Below are 26,183 nucleotides of genomic sequence, written 5' to 3' on the forward strand. Positions count from 1 at the left end.
ATTTCCCCAAGTTCACTAGTCTTCATGTCTTTCTCCATTGTAATCACAGAGGAGAAATATTTATTGAGGAACTCACCCATTTCTCATTAAAACAATGTTTGAATTTGCAACTTATTGCAATGGTCTTCAATTTTTAGGAGGAGTGCATGACACACCCGTCAGTGAGACATTTCATCTCAATATTCAGCTAGGGATGTTTTATTGTGATAAAAGGGTGATGAAATGTCATTGTTGTTAAATAAAATTGTGTGACAGTTTATCGAAAGTGATAATGGTGCTGCAAGGCACACTAATCCTTTTGTTTTGGTGTACAATGAGAACATCAATCTATATACTTAATCAATGTTCTGAAGAATTGAGAAACTAAACAGGAAAAAGAATAATGACAGAAGCAAGTTGGAATACAATTATATCAAATACCAAAAGACAAATAAAGAGAAGGAAGGAAAGATTGGATTAAAAGAGAAAAGACAGAAAAGGAAAAGTAAGGAATTAGATTTCAATTTTGACTTTGATAAATTCTCTCAGAAGGATTAGCTTCCTGAAAGTTCAATTATTTATTGACTAGCATTTCATTAACCTTGAGGTTGTTAAAAGGATACTGTTGCTATTAATCAATCTTGTTAACTTGTCACAATGAGGAACCAATGTTCAAATCTGACAAGTTCATAAAAATGTATCTCCTAACTCCTTAAACCTGGTGGTCAATTTTCACACTAGTCATCATTATCATAATGACATCATTATTTTCCCAACAAAATCTAGTTATTTGTTATTTATACCCTTTGAATACAATTAATTATCTGTGTGGTGGCCAGCATGAGAAATCACTTTTCAAAGCTTCTATCGATATTTCTTATCTACAAGGTGCGGTTATTGAAATTAGACAGAAGATTGAGCAGCACAGTGGCTCAGTGGTTCGCGCTGCTGCCCCAGAGCACCAGGGACCCGAGTTCAATCCCAGCCTTGGGTGACTGTCTGTGTGGAGTTTGCACAGTGTCCCCATTTCCTCAAGGTACTCTGGTTTTCTCCCACAGTCCAAAGATGTGCAGGTTAGGTGGATTGTCATTAGTGTCCAGAGATGTGGTAGATTAGGTAGATTAGCCATGGGAAATGCAGGGTTACAGGGATGGTCTTTGGAGAGCCATAGAGTCATAGAAATGTACAGCATGGAAACAGAGCGTTTAGTCCAACTTGTCCATGCTGACCAGTTATCCTAAATTAATCCAGTCCCATTTGCCAGCGCTTGGCTCTATCCCTCTAACCTTCCTATACATATGCCCATCTGGATGCCTTTCAAATGCCGTACTTGTACCCAGCCTCCACCACTTCTTCTGGCAGCTCATTCCATACACGCACCACCCTCTGTGTGAAAACATTGTCCTTTAGGTCCCTTTTAAATCTTTCCCCTCTCACCCTAAACCTATGGCCACTAGTTCTGGACTCCCCCACCCCAAGGAAAAGACCTTGCCTGTTTATCCTATCCATGTCCCTCGTGATTTTATAAACCTCGAAAGGGACACCCCTCAGCCTCCAACTCTCCAGGGAAAACAGCCCTATCCTATTCAGCCTCTCTCTATAGCTCAAACCCTCCAACCTTGGCAACATGTGTGTGGACTTGTTGGGCTGAGTGGCCTGCTCCACACTTTAGTGATTCTATGGAAGATTGAAAAAAAATCAGATTTTAAGTCAATGTTACCAATATATCCAGAAGTATTGTCAACGTTTTGATGGTTTTAACAAAACAACTGGACACTCGCCTTAAAAGTATAAATTGAAACAATGCAACTGTTGTGGAACTTGGAACCTCAAAAATTTTCAAAGAAATTCTACAAGTATTGGTTATTGCAAATAAAATACCACATGTTGGAAATGCACAATAAGTAGTTCATTTTCGGGAATGAAAAGATAAGGAGTTAAAGGATTGGATGTGACCCGTCATCTGAAGTGGAAGTCTGTAGTTTGCAGAACAGAGGTATTTCCTGATTGCTAACAATAGTTTCTCAAATCCTATCCTGTAGTTTGAAGGCTGCAATAAAGCTTTTTCAAGACTGGAAAATCTCAAGATTCACCTACGAAGTCACACAGGGGAGAAACCTTACCTTTGTCAGCATCCGGGATGCCAAAAAGCTTTTAGCAACTCAAGTGACCGTGCCAAGCATCAGAGAACACATCTCGACACAGTAAGAGTCTTTAATTCAGAAAGCAGCACTCTACTGTTAAAAAATAAGAATTTTCAAGTTTTATCATAAATAAATATGTTAATCTATTAACTTTTTCATCACATTTTCAGTCTTGCCTCAATTTAAATTGTAATCGCTTCCTAATTATAATTTGGTATTTAAAATACTGCAATTCTGACACATGAAATATTTTGCAAAGATGTTACATTTATTCTGGCTCTTCTCACTTATTAACTAAGAAATAACATTCTATATCAGGGAAATAAACTTTCTTGTTATTCAATATTTTATTAGATGTTGCTTGGGACATAATTGTAAGACTGTATAATTCATAACACATTGACTATTTAACTCCAATTACTACTATAAATGCCCAAAATAATTGGTAACAGTTAATTATTTTCATCTGTCATTATGTGAGTTCAAATGTTTTCAATTAAAATATCTAAACTTGTTTAAATATTGGCTTTTCATTGAGATGAATGCATTAATAGACTTTAGCCTTCACTCCATTCAACTCTTGCTTGAAAAGAGATATGATTCCAAGAACTTGCTTAAGGATATAACTGACATATAACATTGGTATAACCATGGTATTTTAAAATAAGTGTCTCCAGCAAGTTTTAGGAGATTGGTTAATGTGGTTCGTTAGATGATGAGAGTGTGTTTCAGAGTAGTGCCAATGGTTTCCTTTTCTGGCTGAGATAAATATAGAAATGGCATCTTCCTGCTCCTGAGGGTACAAGGTAATGGCAAACCACCAGTGGTTAAACCTGCCAGGAAAGTGGCTCGAGATGAAGTCTCAGCAAGCAATGAGCACTCACGTGAATGGAGTGGAAATGCTGCGTTAAAATAGTTTCATGAGGAATTGCAGACACATACTCACTTATGTGAGTAACAGTAATCTCTAAACAATCATCTCGAGTGTAACAGGGCAGAAGCCAGAGGATTTGAGCTGCCTTTGAGGTTGAACTGTTTCAAGATGGGCCAGAATTGTCAGAGTCCAATTTCCTACTTATTATGAAATTAATCCACTTCCCTTATTTCTTAACATAAACTAATGAGGTTTGGCTGCACAAGTTCTCACCTCTTTCATTAATGCTCAGTTATTTTGGTTCCACTAATCATTATGGGTTCAGGAACCTGAGAAGTAATCTTAGTCCAGCTGGCTGAATATTGAGAGTTGTGGCTGGTTTAAATACCTGAGCAGTTTCCACACCAAACTGACTGATGTAAAGTTCAGTACAGGTCAGTGTAAACTATAGAGATATTTTCCTTCGGCGTCACTGACAGATTAAATATATGAGCAAAGTATGGTAGTTCCAAAGAACAACAAAGAAATAAGGGAGTTATGTTGCTACTGGATTGCAGCAGAATTAACGATAGAAAAGCAGAGATTACAAAACTAACTTTAGCTATTCAGCTCAACCTGTTTACTTCAGAATTGCCCTCCATAAGATTAACTAGCTCTAATTACATTTAACTATCCTGTTCCCTCTTGCTTCACCTCCCCAATGCAATCTTGAAAATTAACATCATTTCTGTCTCAACCATTAAGCAAGGAAGTGAATTCCACAGTCTCACAACTCCCTTTGTCTCCTTTGCCCTCTATTCTAAATCTCTTACATTTAATCTTGCATCAATGACCCTTAAATATGGATCTCTTAACTACTGGAGATGATTGTGCTATTATTGATTCTGACCCATGCGTTCGTAGCTTTAAACAGCTCTGTTAAATTGTCCCTCAAGCTGCATTGTTCTAACAAGCAAAGCACAGTTTTTTTTATCTGTCTCAACAGAATAACATTCCTGTCATCATTTAGAACTGCTGGCATTTGGACACATTCTGAATCCCATACTTTAGGAAGTTTGCCAAAGCGTTAGAAAGAGCACAGAGAAGATTTAGCAGGATGAATCTCGTATGAGGAATTTCAGGTTTGCAGAGATTTGGGAATCTTCTTAGAATGGCAAAACCTGAGGGTAGATTGAAAAGAAGTGTTTAGAAATATGAAGGGTCGTCTTGATAGGGTTGATGAGAAGAGAGTGTTTCCGCAGACAGGGGATTTGGTAGCTAAAGGATTATTTTTCTTTATTCATTCACAGGATTGGGCACTCCAGGATAGGCAACATTTATTGCCCATCCCTAATTTCCCAGAGGGCAGTTAAGAGTCAACCACGTTGCTGTGGGTCTGCAGTCACATGTAGGTCAGATCAGGTAAAGATGGCAGTTTCCTTCCCTAAAGGACATTAATGTACCAGATGGTTTTTTTTCCTAAAAATCAGCAATGGATTCATCATCAGACTCCTAATTCCAGATATGTGTTGAATTCGTCTGCTATAACAGGATTTGAACCCAGGTCCCCAGGACATTATCTAGCTCCCTGAGTTAACAGTCCAGCAATAATACCACCAGGCTGCCATTTCCCTACTACAGCTTACAGGCAAAGGAATCGGGTGGGAGTAGAAGATGCAGAGAAAAGTGAGAGAAAAACCACAAATTTTCTTTGAAATACAAACACTGTTCTGCTATGGAAGGCCCTGTCTGAAGCAGAAAAATAGATTCAGTAGTGACCTTCAAAAGGGAATTGATGCTATACTTTAAAATGAAGAATTTGTGATGATAGTGAAGTGAGATGAGTTATATAGTGCTTGCAAGTAACTAGCACAAGCAGATAGGTAAAACCACCACCTCCGGTGTTGAGATTCTTAGACCAGCTACCTTCCCCCATAAATTAAATAACAGTGGTTGTACTATTTCATAAAGTTAGTATCTGCCTTTAAGTAATAACTGGTCAGTAGTGCTTCCCCAAGAGAATTGGCTCCATTTGACTTGTTGCTATGTCAGGTGACAGGTGTATTGGCTAATGAGCTAAAGTAAATCATTTGGAAAAAATGCGGAACCTTCTAAAACCTCAGTGTGTGTCAGAACTAATTTCTTATTTCTACCTTTGTTTTCTGTCTTTCCTAGCAGATTTTAGTTTCTCTCATAGTGATCAGATACTATTACATGGACCTTTCTGCTGTTTCTTGAGCTGAAACCCTAAATACTTTCTCTTGCTAATCGTTTCTGACTATGCTGCAGAGTCTCAGAGACTGAAATAATTGTAAGTATCTAATTACAACAATTACGAAGTCGGCTGCAAGTTTTCACTGAAAAATAAATTAAATTCACAAAGATGGCAACCGCTACGAGAGAATGGAATTTATTCAAATCTTAACAGTGCATTTTTCTGGTAGGGGATGCATGTGATTTTATTCAATAGTTAGCATGTATTCCTATGAGGTTATGTTATTTGCATTTGGAAAATGGGTGTTTCCTTGTGACCTTTGACTTATATTTGAGTTTGTGCATGACTGACTGCGGGTGAAGGTGATTAATGTGAGGTCAGATTAATGGACAATCCAGGAGAATGCTCCTAACCAGTTTTTGATTAGAAACTTCATATCGAGTGAGTTTGTGCTGTACTAAAGCTGGTGCTGTATCCTCTCTCTGTTTTAGAAACCTTATGCATGTCAGGTCCCAGGTTGCACTAAACGGTACACTGACCCAAGCTCTCTCCGAAAGCACGTGAAGGCACATTCCACAAAAGAACAGCAGGCAAGAAAAAAGGTGAGTAAGTTTGGGAGGATCGAAGCAAAGGTTTTGATGAAACAGGAATATTCATTCTCTTTATATTGTATAAGTCAAAGTTTAATTGTACTTTGAATGTAAGAAGGAATTCCTCAGCTTTGAATTCATAATCCACGTTATTTCAGGAACACAGTGAAGACACAAGTAGAGCGTGTGAGCTGGGAGCAGGAGTAGACCGTGTGAGCTGGGAGCAGGAGTAGACCGTGTGAGCTGGGAGCAGGAGTAGAGCGTGTGAGCTGGGAGCAGGAGTAGACCGTGTGAGCTGGGAGCAGGAGTAGACCGTGTGAGCTGGGAGCAGAGCAGACCGTGTGAGCTGGAAGCAGGAGTAGACCGTGTGAGCTGGGAGCAGGAGTAGACCGTGTGAGCTGGAAGCAGGAGTAGAGCGTGTGAGCTGGGAGCAGGAGTAGACTGTGTGAGCTGGGAGCAGGAGTAGAGCGTGTGAGCTGGGAGCAGGAGTAGACCGTGTGAGCTGGAAGCAGGAGTAGAGCGTGTGAGCTGGGAGCAGGAGTAGACTGTGTGAGCTGGGAGCAGGAGTAGAGCGTGTGAGCTGGGAGCAGGAGTAGACCGTGTGAGCTGGAAGCAGGAGTAGAGCGTGTGAGCTGGGAGCAGGAGTAGAGCATGTGAGCTGGGAGCAGGAGTAGACTGTGTGAGCTGGGAGCAGGAGTAGACTGTGTGAGCTGGGAGCAGGAGTAGACCGTGTGAGCTGGAAGCAGGAGTAGAGCGTGTGAGCTGGGAGCAGGAGTAGACTGTGTGAGCTGGAAGCAGGAGTAGACCGTGTGAGCTGGGAGCAGGAGTAGACCGTGTGAGCTGGGAGCAGGAGTAGACTGTGTGAGCTGGGAGCAGGAGTAGACCGTGTGAGCTGGGAGCAGGAGGAGAGCGTGTGAGCTGGGAGCAGGAGTAGACTGTGTGAGCTGGGAGCAGGAGTAGAGCGTGTGAGCTGGGAGCAGGAATAGACCGTGTGAGCTGGAAGCAGGAGTAGAGCGTGTGAGCTGGGAGCAGGAGTAGAGCATGTGAGCTGGGAGCAGGAGTAGACTGTGTGAGCTGGGAGCAGGAGTAGACTGTGTGAGCTGGGAGCAGGAGTAGACCGTGTGAGCTGGAAGCAGGAGTAGAGCGTGTGAGCTGGGAGCAGGAGTAGACTGTGTGAGCTGGAAGCAGGAGTAGACCGTGTGAGCTGGGAGCAGGAGTAGACCGTGTGAGCTGGGAGCAGGAGTAGACTGTGTGAGATGGAAGCAGGAGTAGACCGTGTGAGCTGGGAGCAGGAGTAGACTGTGTGAGATGGAAGCAGGAGTAGACCGTGTGAGCTGGGAGCAGGAGTAGACTGTGTGAGCTGGGAGCAGGAGTAGACTGTGTGAGATGGAAGCAGGAGTAGACCGTGTGAGCTGGGAGCAGGAGTAGACTGTGTGAGATGGGAGCAGGAGTAGAGCGTGTGAGCTGGGAGCAGGAGTAGACCGTGTGAGCTGGGAGCAGGAGTAGACTGTGTGAGGTGGGAGCAGGAGTAGAGCGTGTGAGCTGGGAGCAGGAGTAGACTGTGTGAGATGGAAGCAGGAGTAGACTGTGTGAGATGGAAGCAGGAGTAGACTGTGTGAGATGGAAGCAGGAGTAGACTGTGTGAGATGGAAGCAGGAGTAGACTGTGTGAGCTGGGAGCAGGGGTAGACTGTGTGAGCTGGGAGCAGGGGTAGACTGTGTGAGCTGGGAGCAGGAGTAGAGCGTGTGAGCTGGGAGCAGGAGTAGACTGTGTGAGCTGGAAGCAGGAGTAGACTGTGTGAGATGGGAGCAGGGGTAGACTGTGTGAGATGGAAGCAGGAGTAGACTGTGTGAGCTGGGAGCAGGGGTAGACTGTGTGAGATGGAAGCAGGAGTAGACCGTGTGAGCTGGGAGCAGGAGTAGAGCTTGTGAGCTGGGAGCAGGAGTAGACTGTGTGAGCTGGGAGCAGGAGTAGACTGTGTGAGCTGGGAGCAGGAGTAGACTGTGTGAGATGGAAGCAGGGGTAGACTGTGTGAGATGGAAGCAGGAGTAGACCGTGTGAGCTGGGAGCAGGAGTAGACTGTGTGAGCTGGGAGCAGGGGTAGACTGTGTAGGCTGGGAGCAGGAGTAGACTGTGTGAGCTGGGAGCAGGAGTAGACTGTGTGAGCTGGAAGCAGGAGTAGACTGTGTGAGCTGGGAGCAGGGGTAGACTGTGTAGGCTGGGAGCAGGAGTAGACTGTGTGAGCTGGGAGCAGGAGTAGACTGTGTGAGCTGGGAGCAGGAGTAGACTGTGTAGGCTGGGAGCAGGAGTAGACTGTGTGAGCTGGGAGCAGGAGTAGACTGTGTGAGATGGAAGCAGGAGTAGACTGTGTGAGATGGGAGCAGGGGTAGACTGTGTGAGATGGAAGCAGGAGTAGACTGTGTGAGCTGGGAGCAGGAGTAGACTGTGTGAGCTGGGAGCAGGGGTAGACTGTGTGAGATGGAAGCAGGAGTAGAGCGTGTGAGCTGGGAGCAGGAGTAGACTGTGTGAGCTGGGAGCAGGAGTAGACTGTGTGAGCTGGGAGCAGGGGTAGACTGTGTGAGATGGAAGCAGGAGTAGACTGTGTGAGCTGGGAGCAGGAGTAGAGCGTGTGAGCTGGGAGCAGGAGTAGACTGTGTGAGCTGGGAGCAGGAGTAGACTGTGTGAGCTGGGAGCAGGAGTAGACTGTGTGAGCTGGGAGCAGGAGTCGACTGTGTGAGATGGAAGCAGGGGTAGACTGTGTGAGATGGAAGCAGGAGTAGACTGTGTGAGCTGGGAGCAGGGGTAGACTGTGTGAGATGGAAGCAGGAGTAGACCGTGTGAGCTGGGAGCAGGAGTAGAGCTTGTGAGCTGGGAGCAGGAGTAGACTGTGTGAGCTCGGAGCAGGAGTAGACTGTGTGAGCTGGGAGCAGGAGTAGACTGTGTGAGCTGGGAGCAGGAGTAGACTGTGTGAGATGGAAGCAGGGGTAGACTGTGTGAGATGGAAGCAGGAGTAGACCGTGTGAGCTGGGAGCAGGAGTAGAGCGTGTGAGCTGGGAGCAGGGGTAGACTGTGTAGGCTGGGAGCAGGAGTAGACTGTGTGAGCTGGGAGCAGGAGTAGACTGTGTGAGCTGGAAGCAGGAGTAGACTGTGTGAGCTGGGAGCAGGGGTAGACTGTGTAGGCTGGGAGCAGGAGTAGACTGTGTGAGCTGGGAGCAGGAGTAGACTGTGTGAGCTGGGAGCAGGAGTAGACTGTGTAGGCTGGGAGCAGGAGTAGACTGTGTGAGCTGGGAGCAGGAGTAGACCGTGTGAGCTGGGAGCAGGAGTAGACTGTGTGAGCTGGAAGCAGGAGTAGACTGTGTGAGATGGGAGCAGGGGTAGACTGTGTGAGATGGAAGCAGGAGTAGACTGTGTGAGCTGGGAGCAGGGGTAGACTGTGTGAGATGGAAGCAGGAGTAGACCGTGTGAGCTGGGAGCAGGAGTAGAGCTTGTGAGCTGGGAGCAGGAGTAGACTGTGTGAGCTGGGAGCAGGAGTAGACTGTGTGAGCTGGGAGCAGGAGTAGACTGTGTGAGATGGAAGCAGGGGTAGACTGTGTGAGATGGAAGCAGGAGTAGACCGTGTGAGCTGGGAGCAGGAGTAGACTGTGTGAGCTGGGAGCAGGGGTAGACTGTGTAGGCTGGGAGCAGGAGTAGACTGTGTGAGCTGGGAGCAGGAGTAGACTGTGTGAGCTGGAAGCAGGAGTAGACTGTGTGAGCTGGGAGCAGGGGTAGACTGTGTAGGCTGGGAGCAGGAGTAGACTGTGTGAGCTGGGAGCAGGAGTAGACTGTGTGAGCTGGGAGCAGGAGTAGACTGTGTAGGCTGGGAGCAGGAGTAGACTGTGTGAGCTGGGAGCAGGAGTAGACTGTGTGAGATGGAAGCAGGAGTAGACTGTGTGAGATGGGAGCAGGGGTAGACTGTGTGAGATGGAAGCAGGAGTAGACTGTGTGAGCTGGGAGCAGGAGTAGACTGTGTGAGCTGGGAGCAGGGGTAGACTGTGTGAGATGGAAGCAGGAGTAGAGCGTGTGAGCTGGGAGCAGGAGTAGACTGTGTGAGCTGGGAGCAGGAGTAGACTGTGTGAGCTGGGAGCAGGGGTAGACTGTGTGAGATGGAAGCAGGAGTAGACTGTGTGAGCTGGGAGCAGGGGTAGACTGTGTAGGCTGGGAGCAGGAGTAGACTGTGTGAGCTGGGAGCAGGGGTAGACTGTGTGAGATGGAAGCAGGAGTAGACCGTGTGAGCTGGGAGCAGGAGTAGAGCGTGTGAGCTGGGAGCAGGAGTAGACTGTGTGAGCTGGGAGCAGGAGTAGACTGTGTGAGCTGGGAGCAGGAGTAGACTGTGTGAGCTGGGAGCAGGAGTCGACTGTGTGAGATGGAAGCAGGGGTAGACTGTGTGAGATGGAAGCAGGAGTAGACTGTGTGAGCTGGGAGCAGGGGTAGACTGTGTGAGATGGAAGCAGGAGTAGAGCTTGTGAGCTGGGAGCAGGAGTAGAGCTTGTGAGCTGGGAGCAGGAGTAGACTGTGTGAGCTGGGAGCAGGAGTAGACTGTGTGAGCTGGGAGCAGGAGTAGACTGTGTGAGCTGGGAGCAGGAGTAGACTGTGTGAGATGGAAGCAGGGGTAGACTGTGTGAGATGGAAGCAGGAGTAGACCGTGTGAGCTGGGAGCAGGAGAAGAGCATGTGAGCTGGGAGCAGGGGTAGACTGTGTAGGCTGGGAGCAGGAGTAGACTGTGTGAGCTGGGAGCAGGAGTAGACTGTGTGAGCTGGAAGCAGGAGTAGACTGTGTGAGCTGGGAGCAGGGGTAGACTGTGTAGGCTGGGAGCAGGAGTAGACTGTGTGAGCTGGGAGCAGGAGTAGACTGTGTGAGCTGGGAGCAGGAGTAGACTGTGTAGGCTGGGAGCAGGAGTAGACTGTGTGAGCTGGGAGCAGGAGTAGACCGTGTGAGCTGGGAGCAGGAGTAGACTGTGTGAGATGGAAGCAGGAGTAGACTGTGTGAGCTGGGAGCAGGGGTAGACTGTGTGAGATGGAAGCAGGAGTAGACTGTGTGAGCTGGGAGCAGGAGTAGACTGTGTGAGCTGGGAGCAGGAGTAGACTGTGTGAGCTGGGAGCAGGAGTAGACTGTTTGAGCTGGGAGCAGGGGTAGACTGTGTGAGCTGGGAGCAGGAGTAGAGCGTGTGAGCTGGGAGCAGGAGTAGAGCGTGTGAGCTGGGAGCAGGAGTAGACCGTGTGAGCTGGGAGCAGGAGGAGACTGTGTGAGGTGGGAGCAGGAGTAGAGCGTGTGAGCTGGGAGCAGGAGTAGACTGTGTGAGATGGAAGCAGGGGTAGACTGTGTGAGATGGAAGCAGGAGTAGACTGTGTGAGCTGGGAGCAGGGGTAGACTGTGTAGGCTGGGAGCAGGAGTAGACTGTGTGAGCTGGGAGCAGGGGTAGACTGTGTGAGATGGAAGCAGGAGTAGACCGTGTGAGCTGGGAGCAGGAGTAGAGCGTGTGAGCTGGGAGCAGGAGTAGACTGTGTGAGCTGGGAGCAGGAGTAGACTGTGTGTGCTGGGAGCAGGAGTAGACTGTGTGAGCTGGGAGCAGGAGTCGACTGTGTGAGATGGAAGCAGGGGTAGACTGTGTGAGATGGAAGCAGGAGTAGACTGTGTGAGCTGGGAGCAGGGGTAGACTGTGTGAGATGGAAGCAGGAGTAGACCGTGTGAGCTGGGAGCAGGAGTAGAGCTTGTGAGCTGGGAGCAGGAGTAGACTGTGTGAGCTGGGAGCAGGAGTAGACTGTGTGAGCTGGGAGCAGGAGTAGACTGTGTGAGCTGGGAGCAGGAGTAGACTGTGTGAGATGGAAGCAGGGGTAGACTGTGTGAGATGGAAGCAGGAGTAGACCGTGTGAGCTGGGAGCAGGAGTAGAGCGTGTGAGCTGGGAGCAGGGGTAGACTGTGTAGGCTGGGAGCAGGAGTAGACTGTGTGAGCTGGGAGCAGGAGTAGACTGTGTGAGCTGGAAGCAGGAGTAGACTGTGTGAGCTGGGAGCAGGGGTAGACTGTGTAGGCTGGGAGCAGGAGTAGACTGTGTGAGCTGGGAGCAGGAGTAGACTGTGTGAGCTGGGAGCAGGAGTAGACTGTGTAGGCTGGGAGCAGGAGTAGACTGTGTGAGCTGGGAGCAGGAGTAGACCGTGTGAGCTGGGAGCAGGAGTAGACTGTGTGAGATGGAAGCAGGAGTAGACTGTGTGAGCTGGGAGCAGGGGTAGACTGTGTGAGATGGAAGCAGGAGTAGACTGTGTGAGCTGGGAGCAGGAGTAGACTGTGTGAGCTGGGAGCAGGAGTAGACTGTTTGAGCTGGGAGCAGGGGTAGACTGTGTGAGCTGGGAGCAGGAGTAGAGCGTGTGAGCTGGGAGCAGGAGTAGACCGTGTGAGCTGGGAGCAGGAGGAGACTGTGTGAGGTGGGAGCAGGAGTAGAGCGTGTGAGCTGGGAGCAGGAGTAGACTGTGTGAGATGGAAGCAGGAGTAGACTGTGTGAGATGGAAGCAGGAGTAGACTGTGTGAGATGGAAGCAGGAGTAGACTGTGTGAGCTGGGAGCAGGGGTAGACTGTGTAGGCTGGGAGCAGGAGTAGACTGTGTGAGCTGGGAGCAGGAGTAGAGCGTGTGAGCTGGGAGCAGGGATAGACTGTGTGAGCTGGGAGCAGGAGTAGAGCGTGTGAGCTGGGAGCAGGAGTAGAGCGTGTGAGCTGGGAGCAGGAGTAGACCGTGTGAGCTGGGAGCAGGAGGAGACTGTGTGAGGTGGGAGCAGGAGTAGAGCGTGTGAGCTGGGAGCAGGAGTAGACTGTGTGAGATGGAAGCAGGAGTAGACTGTGTGAGATGGAAGCAGGAGTAGACTGTGTGAGATGGAAGCAGGAGTAGACTGTGTGAGCTGGGAGCAGGGGTAGACTGTGTAGGCTGGGAGCAGGAGTAGACTGTGTGAGCTGGGAGCAGGAGTAGAGCGTGTGAGCTGGGAGCAGGAGTAGACTGTGTGAGCTGGAAGCAGGAGTAGACTGTGTGAGATGGGAGCAGGGGTAGACTGTGTGAGATGGAAGCAGGAGTAGACTGTGTGAGCTGGGAGCAGGGGTAGACTGTGTGAGATGGAAGCAGGAGTAGACCGTGTGAGCTGGGAGCAGGAGTAGAGCTTGTGAGCTGGGAGCAGGAGTAGACTGTGTGAGCTGGGAGCAGGAGTAGACTGTGTGAGCTGGGAGCAGGAGTAGACTGTGTGAGATGGAAGCAGGGGTAGACTGTGTGAGATGGAAGCAGGAGTAGACCGTGTGAGCTGGGAGCAGGAGTAGAGCGTGTGAGCTGGGAGCAGAGGTAGACTGTGTAGGCTGGGAGCAGGAGTAGACTGTGTGAGCTGGGAGCAGGAGTAGACTGTGTGAGCTGGAAGCAGGAGTAGACTGTGTGAGCTGGGAGCAGGGGTAGACTGTGTAGGCTGGGAGCAGGAGTAGACTGTGTGAGCTGGGAGCAGGAGTAGACTGTGTGAGCTGGGAGCAGGAGTAGACTGTGTAGGCTGGGAGCAGGAGTAGACTGTGTGAGCTGGGAGCAGGAGTAGACTGTGTGAGATGGAAGCAGGAGTAGACTTTGTGAGATGGGAGCAGGGGTAGACTGTGTGAGATGGAAGCAGGAGTAGACTGTGTGAGCTGGGAGCAGGAGTAGACTGTGTGAGCTGGGAGCAGGGGTAGACTGTGTGAGATGGAAGCAGGAGTAGAGCGTGTGAGCTGGGAGCAGGAGTAGACTGTGTGAGCTGGGAGCAGGAGTAGCCTGTGTGAGCTGGGAGCAGGGGTAGACTGTGTGAGATGGAAGCAGGAGTAGACTGTGTGATCTGGGAGCAGGGGTAGACTGTGTAGGCTGGGAGCAGGAGTAGACTGTGTGAGCTGGGAGCAGGGGTAGACTGTGTGAGATGGAAGCAGGAGTAGACCGTGTGAGCTGGGAGCAGGAGTAGAGCGTGTGAGCTGGGAGCAGGAGTAGACTGTGTGAGCTGGGAGCAGGAGTAGACTGTGTGAGCTGGGAGCAGGAGTAGACTGTGTGAGCTGGGAGCAGGAGTAGACTGTGTGAGATGGAAGCAGGGGTAGACTGTGTGAGATGGAAGCAGGAGTAGACTGTGTGAGCTGGGAGCAGGGGTAGACTGTGTGAGATGGAAGCAGGAGTAGACCGTGTGAGCTGGGAGCAGGAGTAGAGCTTGTGAGCTGGGAGCAGGAGTAGACTGTGTGAGCTGGGAGCAGGAGTAGACTGTGTGAGCTGGGAGCAGGAGTAGACTGTGTGAGCTGGGAGCAGGAGTAGACTGTGTGAGATGGAAGCAGGGGTAGACTGTGTGAGATGGAAGCAGGAGTAGACCGTGTGAGCTGGGAGCAGGAGTAGAGCGTGTGAGCTGGGAGCAGGGGTAGACTGTGTAGGCTGGGAGCAGGAGTAGACTGTGTGAGCTGGGAGCAGGAGTAGACTGTGTGAGCTGGAAGCAGGAGTAGACTGTGTGAGCTGGGAGCAGGGGTAGACTGTGTAGGCTGGGAGCAGGAGTAGACTGTGTGAGCTGGGAGCAGGAGTAGACTGTGTGAGCTGGGAGCAGGAGTAGACTGTGTAGGCTGGGAGCAGGAGTAGACTGTATGAGCTGGGAGCAGGAGTAGACTGTGTGAGATGGAAGCAGGAGTAGACTGTGTGAGATGGGAGCAGGGGTAGACTGTGTGAGATGGAAGCAGGAGTAGACTGTGTGAGCTGGGAGCAGGAGTAGACTGTGTGAGCTGGGAGCAGGGTTAGACTGTGTGAGATGGAAGCAGGAGTAGAGCATGTGAGCTGGGAGCAGGAGTAGACTGTGTGAGCTGGGAGCAGGAGTAGACTGTGTGAGCTGGGAGCAGGGGTAGACTGTGTGAGATGGAAGCAGGAGTAGACTGTGTGAGCTGGGAGCAGGGGTAGACTGTGTAGGCTGGGAGCAGGAGTAGACTGTGTGAGCTGGGAGCAGGGGTAGACTGTGTGAGATGGAAGCAGGAGTAGACCGTGTGAGCTGGGAGCAGGAGTAGAGCGTGTGAGCTGGGAGCAGGAGTAGACTGTGTGAGCTGGGAGCAGGAGTAGACTGTGTGAGCTGGGAGCAGGAGTAGACTGTGTGAGCTGGGAGCAGGAGTAGACTGTGTGAGCTGGGAGCAGGAGTAGACTGTGTGAGATGGAAGCAGGGGTAGACTGTGTGAGATGGAAGCAGGAGTAGACCGTGTGAGCTGGGAGCAGGAGTAGACCGTGTGAGCTGGGAGCAGGAGTAGACTGTGTGAGCTGGGAGCAGGAGTAGACTGTGTGAGCTGGGAGCAGGAGTAGACTGTGTGAGATGGAAGCAGGGGTAGACTGTGTGAGATGGAAGCAGGAGTAGACCGTGTGAGCTGGGAGCAGGAGTAGAGCGTGTGAGCTGGGAGCAGGAGTAGACTGTGTGAGCTGGGAGCAGGAGTAGACTGTGTGAGATGGGAGCAGGAGTAGACTGTGTGAGCTGGGAGCAGGAGTAGACTGTGTAGGCTGGGAGCAGGAGTAGAGCGTGTGAGCTGGGAGCAGGAGTAGAGCGTGTGAGCTGGGAGCAGGAGTAGAGCGTGTGAGCTGGGAGCAGGAGTAGACTGTGTGAGCTGGGTGCAGGAGTAGACTGTGTGAGCTGGGAGCAGGAGTAGACTGTGTGAGCTGGGAGCAGGAGTAGACTGTGTGAGCTGGGAGCAGGAGTAGACCGTGTGAGCTGGGAGCAGGAGTAGACCGTGTGAGCTGGGAGCAGGAGTAGACTGTGTGAGCTGGGAGCAGGAGTAGACTGTGTAGGCTGGGAGCAGGAGTAGAGCGTGTGAGATGGAAGCAGGAGTAGAGCGTGTGAGCTGGGAGCAGGAGTAGACTGTGTGAGCTGGGAGCAGGAGTAGACTGTTTGAGCTGGGAGCAGGAGTAGACTGTGTGAGCTGGGAGCAGGAGTAGACTGTGTAGGCTGGGAGCAGGAGTAGACTGTGTGAGATGGAAGCAGGGGTAGACTGTGTAGGCTGGGAGCAGGAGTAGACTGTGTGAGCTGGGAGCAGGAGTAGACTGTGTGAGCTGGAAGCAGGAGTAGACTGTGTGAGCTGGGAACAGGAGTAGACTGTGTGAGCTGGGAGCAGGAGTAGACTGTGTGAGCTGGGAGCTGGAGTAGACTGTGTGAGCTGGGAGCAGGAGTAGACTGTGTGAGATGGAAGCAGGGGTAGACTGTGTGAGCTGGAAGCAGGAGTAGACTGTGTGAGCTGGGAGCAGGAGTAGAGCGTGTGAGCTGGGAGCAGGAGTAGACCGTGTGAGCTGCAATGGAAGAATAAATAAAAGTGACCACAGTCTTATCAGACCATGGGACCGCTTTCTCCTGAGGAATGGACAACTCATGGTGCTTTAACCTGAGGGTCACCATACCGCAGGCATGGAGGAGAGTCCTTCTCATTACTCTCAGACAGTACAGGAACTGAACCCTACATCACAAAACAACTGTCCAGCCAATTGAGCTAACTGACCCCCACCATAGAGGGTAGGCTGTAACTGGGTAGCAGCTAGTCAACACGGAATTGAGAGAGGAAGAAAATCTCATATTGGATAAAGCAGGATGTGCTTCAATAGGCTGCCTCGCCATCTTAACAACTATTTAAATCATAATTTTACACGATCAGATGGGGCTTCCGTACGTGGCTAATTCAAAATTCTGGAGATAAGGCTTCTTTTCCACAACAAATCACTTTGTTTTATCGGGCTTCTTTTCTTAGTACAGGCAGTAACCAGCTGGTGAGACAAGACATTACTTCCAACAAAATGCCTTCCTCAGACCTTCTGTGGTCTAGCAAATGTGTAAGTAGGATTGGCTTGTCTGAAGGGTACCTTTCTGAACCATTCCAATGCAATTCCTTGCCCTTTCCTTTATACTTTGTGCCAAAATCAGGTGAACTCTTAAACATGCCTCAAATCTGAGGTGCCAATTTGTGCTCTGTACTTGTTTATACTCTATGTCTGCAGGTAGGAACAGAAACATACCTTCAATCTGTCAAATCTGTCCCACCAGCTGGCACAGATCCCACCTGCCTCAGAACCAATCCCGATTCCTCAGAATTCCCTCCCTCTTACACTGGCTTTCCAGCCAAATATTCAAAAGACCTATCCTCCGGGTCTCATGTTCATGTGTGCATGGCACTGGGAGCAATCTTGAGATTACTGCTGTCGAGATCCTGCTTTTAAATTTCTAGCTCCCTCAACTCTGATTTCAGGACCTCATCCCTCTTCCTACTTATGTCAATGATAGCAATATGGACCATACCTTCTGGAATATTCCCTCCCTCAGAAGGACGTCCTGCAGCTCTTCAATGACATGGGAAGCAACAATACCTGTCTTATCCCCTCATGAAGGAATCCCCTGTCACTCTTGCTCTTGTGATCTTCTTCCTGCTCCCCTCTGCAGTCTCCCATGGTGCCGTGGGCTGTTGTTCTGGATGCTCTTCTCTGAGGAACCATCACCCTCGCTGTTTTCCAAAAAGGAATTTGCAACGTTATAGACTCCAGGGACTCCTGCAGTTGCCTAGTTAAAATGGTCCCACACATTTGAACCCTGGGCTTCATCAGAAGTACAGCTGTAAGACACTAAATGGCCATTCCAAGGCAGGTCACTGGCTTTCCTCCGCAGAATTGTCAAGGTATTGGGACACCAGAGGGGGGTGAGAATTTGCAACTCACTGCCTGGAAGGATGGGAGAGGCAGAAACCCTCATAACATTGAAGGAATATTTAGATGTGCACTTGTATAAAAGGCATTGGGCCAAGTGTTGGAAAATAGGACGAGAGTAGTTAGGTGGTTGTTAAAGACCTGTGCAGATTCAATAAGCTGAGCCTGTCCTGTAAACTCTATGGCCACAGTTGGTTCTAGATATATCCAAGAAAGGTAAAAACAATGACTGCAGATGCTGAAAACCAAATACTGGATTAGTGGTGCTGGAAGAGCACAGCAGTTCAGGCAGCATCCAACGAGCAGCGAAATCGACGTTTCGGGCAAAAGCCCTTCATCCTGATGAAGGGCTTTTGCCCAAAACGTCGATTTCGCTGCTCGTTGGATGCTGCCTGAACTGCTGTGCTCTTCCAGCACCACTAATCCAGTATATCCAAGAAAGGCTGAGTCACTGCGGCTGAGTGAGAGACTCCAGGTTAACGGAAGTTCACAGAACATTTCCAGGTGCTGAGGGATCACAGCAGATCCATGATCTCTGAGATTCATTTCAAACTTCCCTCCCTATACCAAATCCATTCAGCCATACTCTGATGCAATAGAGTCATAGAGCTGTATAGCATGGAAACAGACCCTTCAGTCCAACTCATCCATGCCGACCAGATATCCCAAATTAATCTAATCCCATTTGCCAGCACTTAGCCTATGTCCCTTTAAGCCCTTCCAATTCATTTACCCATCCACATGCCTTTGAAGTGTTGTAATTAAAACAGCCTCCACCACTTCCTCTATAGAGACAAAAAAAAACTGCAGATGCTGGAATCCAAAGTAGACAAACAGGAGGCTGGAAGAACACAGCAAGCCAGGCAGCATCGAGAAGTGGAGAAGTCCTGAAGAAAGGTGAATACCCAAAATGTGGACTTCACCATCTCCCGTTGCTGCCTGGCTTGCTTTGTTCTTCCAGCCTTCTGTTTGTCCACACACCACCCGCTGCATGAAAAAGTTACCCCTTAGGTCCCTTTTAAATCTTTTCCCTCTCACCTTAAATCTATATTCTCTAGTTTTGGATTCTGCTACCCGAGGGAAAAGACCGTGGCTATTCACCCTATCCATGCCCTTCATGATTTTATAACCCTCTATATCGGTCACCCTTCAGGCTCTGATGATCCGGGGAGAATAGCCCCACCCGAATCAGCCTCTCCCTGTAGCTCAAACCCTCCAACCCTGACAACATCCTTGTAAGTTTTTTCTAAACCCTTTCAAATTTTAGTAAATCCTTCCTGCAGCAGGGAGACCAGAATTGAACGCAGTATTCCAAAAGTGGCCTCACCAATGTCCTGTACAGCCACAACATGACCTCCTAATTCCTATATTCAATGCTCTGACCAATGGCCTTCATCACATTCTGGTGTTGTTTTCCTCAAACAAGTGTTTAGAGTCGTTTAAGGTAGGCACTTATCCAAACTTCACTGGCCACAACACTGGAGTTAATGGAGCAATTGGACTACCATATAAGGATATGCTACATTTAGGAGGATAGACAAGAATGATAAAGGAGATAGGGAAGGAAGCAACAGAAATGGCTTATAAGAATGTCAGATATTGTAGTAAGCCTGATGATCGGGATCACTTTAGGATCCACTAAAAGATAAGGAAACAGAAAGGAGAATATAAATGTAAGCTAGCTAGGAACATAAAGACTGACTTAAGAACTTTTGATATATGAAAGGAAAAAGATTAACAAAGAGAATGGTGAGCCCATTAAAGATGGGGACAATGATACCTGGATTTCAGGGGTTAAGTTATGACGAGAGATTATACATATTATGTTGTTTTCTCTGGAATTTAGAATGTTAAGAGGTGATTCAATCAAAGGTTTCGAGGTATTAACAGGAAATGGCAAGGTTGATACAGATAAACTAATTCCACTGGTTAGGGACTCGAGAACTAGTCAATTTATACATTCCCGATAGTTGAGTAAAAATAAACCTTAAAGTGAGTGTCAACTCACCACGTGCTGATGTCGTGGAAAGTCAGTTTGTCATCCAAATGAGCGGTACTGTTGACTCGTGATGAGATTTTCAGGATCTTTGAACACCAGGGAGTCAAGCTCACAACCTCAATTACTGCATTAGCACTACTGCAAACTCAAGTTTAAGATGTAAACTTTAGCAAGCAATGAGATGAAACACATTGGCAAATTTTAACAAAAAGAATAGGAATTAAAGCTAAAGCTCATATTCAATATTCATAAAATTTCTAAACATTAATTTGAATTCAAGTGAAATTATCACATTGTCGAGTTATAGAAAGCATTACTCCTTTGTTTTAAAATGATGTTTACTCCCCATTATAAAGAAATGCTGCAACACTGGCATTAATCCATCAAGAGGACAGCTTCTTAACTAACTAAATGAAACACACTAACCATTGGCTTTTACTGACAACTATTGCCAATTTAAAAAAAAACCCCATCTCTGATGAACTCCCTCACATAAGTCGCATAGTTGGATAAGTGCAGTTTCAAGGCTATAATTTCATTTGGAAGGTTAGATAATTATCTTAAATTGTTCTGTCCCTAATAGATTAATGACATTGTTTGAAACTTTTCGAGAGATTAAAATCTTAAAACCAATCCTATTATCGAGAAACAATATATTATTTTCTCGATTCAGCGAAACAAAAGTTTAAATTAATACTGACTGAGTCACATGGAGAGGAACACTATAGTGTAATGTATGTTACAATGTCACTACAGTGTAAGTCAAAGGATATAATCGCAGATACCTGCAATAGGATATAACCACACAATTGTGCATCTGATTTTCAGCAAGTGCGTATATTTCTGATGACCTTGCTAGCCCAGAACCTTCCAGAATTGCCATGTGGTTCTAGTTCTGGTCTTTTGCATGTGTCCTTTTTTATCACTTCTCCACTGTGGACTATGTCTATAGTAACCTAAGGCTCAACTGTTGAAATTCTCTCCAGTCTCAGCATATTTTTGTCAACTTTACAGGTAATTGTTCGGGTATTGCCTAATGTGGCTGGGTACCAAATTCTGTTTGATCATTCTGCACTCTGGGACATTTTACAATGTTAAAGATATGAGATTTATATGTACATTGATGTGTGTGTTAGAAAGTGCCTCTATTTTGCTGTATGGTGTAATTTTCTTTCAATGACTGATTTCAGTGGTTAAAATCATTTTTGAAATGCCACCAATACACATTGTAATGACCTGAATTACATGGAATGGTGATTAACACATCGCCAGTTAGATTTAGCATAGGGTCATCTTCTCTTATAGACAACTGTATTTCAGCCATGTTTAAATATGGAGAGCAAAGGGAAGGAAACAATTGACTATAATGGTCATAGAATGTACTACAGCATAACCAATCTTTCATCAAACATGTAAGGGGAGACCTAGAGCAGAATTGAATACATTTGAAGTGTTTTTAGAGATAGACTTGCTCTCAGTGCAAGGCATTGTGCTGACTAAAGATAAACAACATGTGGAAGGAATTTATAAAAGGTTTTTGTTAGTTGTTTTTCCTTTGGAGAGATAATTCAATTTCCTAAGACAAGAAAATGTATCAAATTGACGCCTGAAATGCAAAATTCACACCTGCTTTGGAAGTGACGGGATATGGATCTGAAATTTTCAAAGTTCAATGGTGAATCAACAAATCATAGAAATTTACAGTGCGAAAGAAGGTCAGTCATCTTTTCCTGTCTGACCTGGTCAGAAAAGAACTTCCAGGCTGATCCCACTTTCCAGTTCTTATCCATGGCCTTGTAGATGACTGCACCTACAGTGCATATTTAAGATTTTTTAAGTACAATGAGGATTTCTGACTCTGGCTTCATTTCAGGCAATGAGTTGCAGATTGTTACTACTCTCAACTCGCCTGTAATGCCTCGAACAATTGCCTCAAATCTACGCTCAGTGGTAATTTACATCTTTGCTATGGGAGATGGGGTTTTCTTATTAACCATATAAAAGCTATTCACAATAATATGCAGCTTAATTTAAAAGGTAACCCGAAGTCACCAGGACTTCGAAGTCACCCGAAGGACTGCAGATGCTGGAGAGTCAGAAAGGAAATTATAAAAAAAAAATTAATTGTGACAAAGTTAGGTCAAAGCTTACCTTTTGTTCTATCCATGGCCCCTGGGTTTCTGGAGTGGGCATGAGATGCTGCTGCTGAAGCCACTCCATGGGCACGTCAGCAAGGAGGGTCTTCATGGACCCAAGTCACTGATACTGAAGCAATCACTCACTCCAATTCAATCACTATCAGAAGCCACCATATTGCCGCCATAGCCACAAGGGATGACCCGGAATCACCATGCCACGACCACTGACAACGCCACCAGCCACCAGGAATGAGCCATGCCCATCAACGATGGAGCCTTCAATAAGGCTGTGGTCACTATGGCCACACGGTACAGATATCTGGATCAACCGGCCTGCTGTCACCACAGGCCCTCGTTAACCGCCTCCTCCACCGCAGCCGCAGAAAAGCACAAAAGATAAACTTTGATACAATAGAGAGATGAAGGAAATAAAGCAAAAAACAAAGAATAATTCAGCCGGGTGGGTGAGGGAGAGCGCCCAGGCACAGAGCCCAAACACTTCCTGCCTTGCCGCTACTACCACCATCTTTATTTTTTTTCTAAGTCGTTCACACATCCCACAAGAAGCAAGGGGAGCAGTTCGGAACCTTGTTGAATGCATTTGAAACAGCCTTTCAGTTACAAAGGCAGTTAGCTCTCATCACCCTTTGCTCTCTGACACTGAGCCAATTTTGGATACAACATGGCAGCTTACCCATTAACTCTGTACCTTCCATTATGCATCTCTAAATGATGGGAGGTTGAGGTGATGGCCTAGTGGTATTATTATTGGACTGTTTATTCAGAGATCCAAGTAATGTTGTGGGGACCCAGGATTGAATCCCACTGTTGCAGATGGTGGAATTTGAATTCAATAAAAATCTGGAATTAAGAGTCTAAGGATGACAGTGAATCCATTTCCAATTGTTGGGAAAACCCATCTGCTTCACTGATGTCCTTTGGGGAAGGAAACTGCTACCTGGTCTGGACCCACAGTAATGTGGCTGACTTTTCAACTGCCCTGTGGGTAATTAGGGATGGGCAATAAATGCTGGGCTTGCCAACGATACCCACATCCCATGAATGAATGAAACAAAACTATAGCAACATCTTCCACACAGTAGTAGTTAAAAATCACACACCAGGTTCTAATCCAATGGGTTTATTTGGAAGAACTAGCTTGGCAGCTTGGACTATAACCTGGTGTGGTGTGATTTTTAACTTTGTCCAGTCCAATCCAACACTGGCACGTCCACATCACAGAGCTGGTTAAATAACTTCAAGGAAACATGTAATCAATCCCCATCAGTCTGATGGAACAATATTACAAAAGACAGTCAGGTTCACCTCCATTCAGAACAGAAGGATTTCTAATATGAAGCAGTCATCAGTTGGTTGAAATTTGATACTGAGTAGCAACAGGAAAATGTATATAATTGTGGTTTAGCAATTCAGCCCTGAGATTATGATACTGTAAGTTTATCAGGATTTTCTAAAGTGAAGGAGCAGACACATAAGTCATTTTCTCTGGTTGCAGCCAGTCCCCTGTAAAAACATGTATCCTGCAGTTATTTTGTATTATAATAATTTACCAGGTGAAGTGCTTTTAAGATGTTAAGGTCCCAAGATTTTCAGTTGTCAGTCACAGTTGGGATGTGTTGCAATATGCATAAGCATCATCTACGATTAAGAAACAAGAAACCTAAGTTCTGAGAATGCACTTACAGTAACTATGTAGCAAATTAACAGGCAATATTTTATTGTTTACTTTCTCAGTTGATACACTTAGTGAGGTGAAACTGCTGGTTAGTATTATGTTACAGTTTTTAAAAGTCTGCTATCATTTCCAACACTTCCCGGACTCTGTCCTACACTGGCTGAATAGTTTGTTTTCTTTCGAGAGGGTGCTCTGTAGTGCCAATGAAGACCTCCTTCTTGGCCTGGTAAACTACCTCATGTAGGGGCACCTCCACTTCACTACACATGAACAGTGAGCTGGACATCCTGTGACACTCTAATTACTCTCTTGCTTTTTGGCGGCCAAATTCATTAACTCACCGAATGTTTTGCATCACACCTTTAAGTGGCTCCGCTCACAAATCAGTTTTACAAGACTGCAACAGCACATGGAATTTTCTCCTCTCAACTCACTCCGGGAGTTCCCAGAAGTAGGCACATTCCGCACTGGAATTCACACTGCATGTCGAATTGATCCAATCCTCCAGTTTGCAGTGAGGTGGACGTGTGGATTCTGAGAGAGGCTTTCAATTGTTGCTTACTAGTGCTACTGTCTAAACCTCAAGATCAGAAACTCTGCTCTCTTTTAGGAACTCAGGGCAGATTATAGTTTAAGAAAAGAGAAATTTCAAAGGGCTCTACAAAGTTCTCAAGATTTAGAAAGTGGGACAAGCTAATTTAAGTCCTCTGGTAACTTGTTTCCCCCCTTGTTTCCCCCTTTCATGTGATATGCTCCCTGGTTCTGTTCATTCTTAATCTATCGAGTTATTTTTCAACTCCATCAATATCTTGGAAATAGATTAGAACCAAAGAATAATTTCTGTAGTATGCAGTAGCAATTTATCTGCTATAAATGCAGACAAGTTCAAATATTTTAAGCCCTGGTGACTTCAGACTCTATCAGCATGCTAAGCTTCTGTGGTATCTTTGTTGTTTCAGTTGAGAACAGTTTGGCATGGACAAACATTCCCAGCTAATAACAATAAAAGCTGAAGAAACAATAAATTGTCTTAAAACTGAATTATTACTTTAATTAAAGTATGGCGTGATGGCATGAGTCCAAGCAATCTTGTACAAAAATGTGAAATTCATAAAATGAAAATTGCCATAAAAATTCCATGGTGATAAAGGCTCAGTGTAACAATTCTGCACCAGCAGGTTTCCACTGTTCTACAAATAGATAAAAGACCTCTCCTGTCACATCCTGTTAGTCATGGATTCATTTCTACAGTACATTCACAAATGCTCTTCATTTGACTTTTAGCATTATTTTCAAAAGAAAAATCATTAAAAATTATAAAAGGCGATATACATTTTGAGTTGCAGTTCAGACCTAGTACGAATAATTATTGCACAGGAATAATGTGTAACTAATCACAATGTTAAGCTAACTGGGATAGGTTACCACCTGTATATTGTTCCATTTGGTCAACATTTATATAGCAAAAACACTTCTCAAGTTACTTCCAAAAAATGCACGATTGAAGAACAAGTTCTACTCTTAGATCAAAGATTAATTTCGTTGTTGCATGGTTGCAAGTTCCATGGCCATAGGTAATATACTGTGAGAGTGCTGAGTCTGTGTCTGTCTGCATTCATCTCACGAACAATGCAATGCATGAACAAGTGAAGGTTTTCTTGAGTTTCTAAATTACAAAGTCAGTTGATAGCAAGATAATTAATGAAAAGTATAAAAGTAACTGTTACAGTTCTTCAGCAACAGAAACACAGTACAGGAGAAAAAGCATTTCATTGACATGATTCTGAATGTCTGAATGCAGTCAGCCTGATACACATTAGAAAACTGCAAACGAGCCATAAGGTCAGGTAATGAACATTATCCAATACTCTCCACATTGAAAACATTTCACTGTAGCTCTCTGTCAGAGAGATCTGCCATATTCACCAATGCACAGTCAGAGTACAGATTTCTGAAATGGTTAAATTCAGAAAACAATATCTTGTGCACTGAATGTATTCTGTGGAATGGGATGGTGAATGGATGGTGAATCCCATAAATTCATCCAATTTATTTATTCGAAAATCCTAACATAACCAGTACTTGGAGTGTTGATGTCTAAATGCAGATAACTACATATGTCTGACAGAAAAAGAACTGCAAAAGATAATGACCATTCTTTAGAAAAATTGTCCATCATTTGACTTACATTTTTCAGCAAATATTCTTTCATGTTGTCCTACAGGAACTGAGGTAGATGCTTGGGTGGATCAGGAAATGCCACCAAAAACTCAACAGACTGAAGAAAGAATTGTATATCATTGGGTAGAATTATTTCTTCACAAAGCAGTGCACTGGACCAGAGAATCTTTTATTGTGTGTTTTTATCACAGTTTTGGTTTGAGACAGTCTAGTCAAGGAGAAGGCAAGTCAAGGGCTATCATCAGGCTCATCTTCATCCCACATTATTTATTATACCTTCATACTATTAGTTTCAATAATCATCTTATAACAAGCTCTGACTTATATTTAAATTAATGACAAATCTATCTTCTATCACAGAACCATAGCAAATCGAGTGGGCTTCACCATTCAGTCTCATTGAATATGAAAGAATCTCATTGGAGGATGTCATAGAAACATATAAAATGCTAACAGGAATGGACAAGATAAATGCAGGAAGGATGTTTCCTTTGACGGGGGAGTCCAGAACCAGAGGTCAAAGTCTAAGGATACAGGATAGGCTGAGATGACAGGAATGTCTTCACCCAGGCAAGCCTGTGGAATTCTCTGCCACAAAATACAGTTGAGGCCAAAGCATTAAATGTTTTCAACAAGAAGTTAGATACAGTTCATCTGGATAAAGTGCCTTGACTTCCACATCTTTC

At 46.4% G+C, this 26,183-nt stretch overlaps 1 protein-coding gene across 2 annotated transcripts in view; it reads left to right on the top strand.

Moving 5' to 3' along the window:
* Positions 1-26,183, top strand: part of glis3 (GLIS family zinc finger 3) — a 593,089-nt gene that overhangs the window by 417,123 nt on the left and 149,783 nt on the right. For both annotated transcript variants that reach the window (XM_072590462.1, XM_072590470.1), the window contains exons 5-6: positions 2,022-2,183; positions 5,683-5,793. In XM_072590462.1, coding sequence (XP_072446563.1) covers positions 2,022-2,183; positions 5,683-5,793 — 273 coding nt within the window. The remainder of the gene's footprint in view (positions 1-2,021; positions 2,184-5,682; positions 5,794-26,183) is intronic.

The sequence above is a fragment of the Chiloscyllium punctatum genome, chromosome 2 (genome assembly GCF_047496795.1).
Source record: "Chiloscyllium punctatum isolate Juve2018m chromosome 2, sChiPun1.3, whole genome shotgun sequence".
Classification (NCBI taxonomy): domain Eukaryota; kingdom Metazoa; phylum Chordata; class Chondrichthyes; order Orectolobiformes; family Hemiscylliidae; genus Chiloscyllium; species Chiloscyllium punctatum.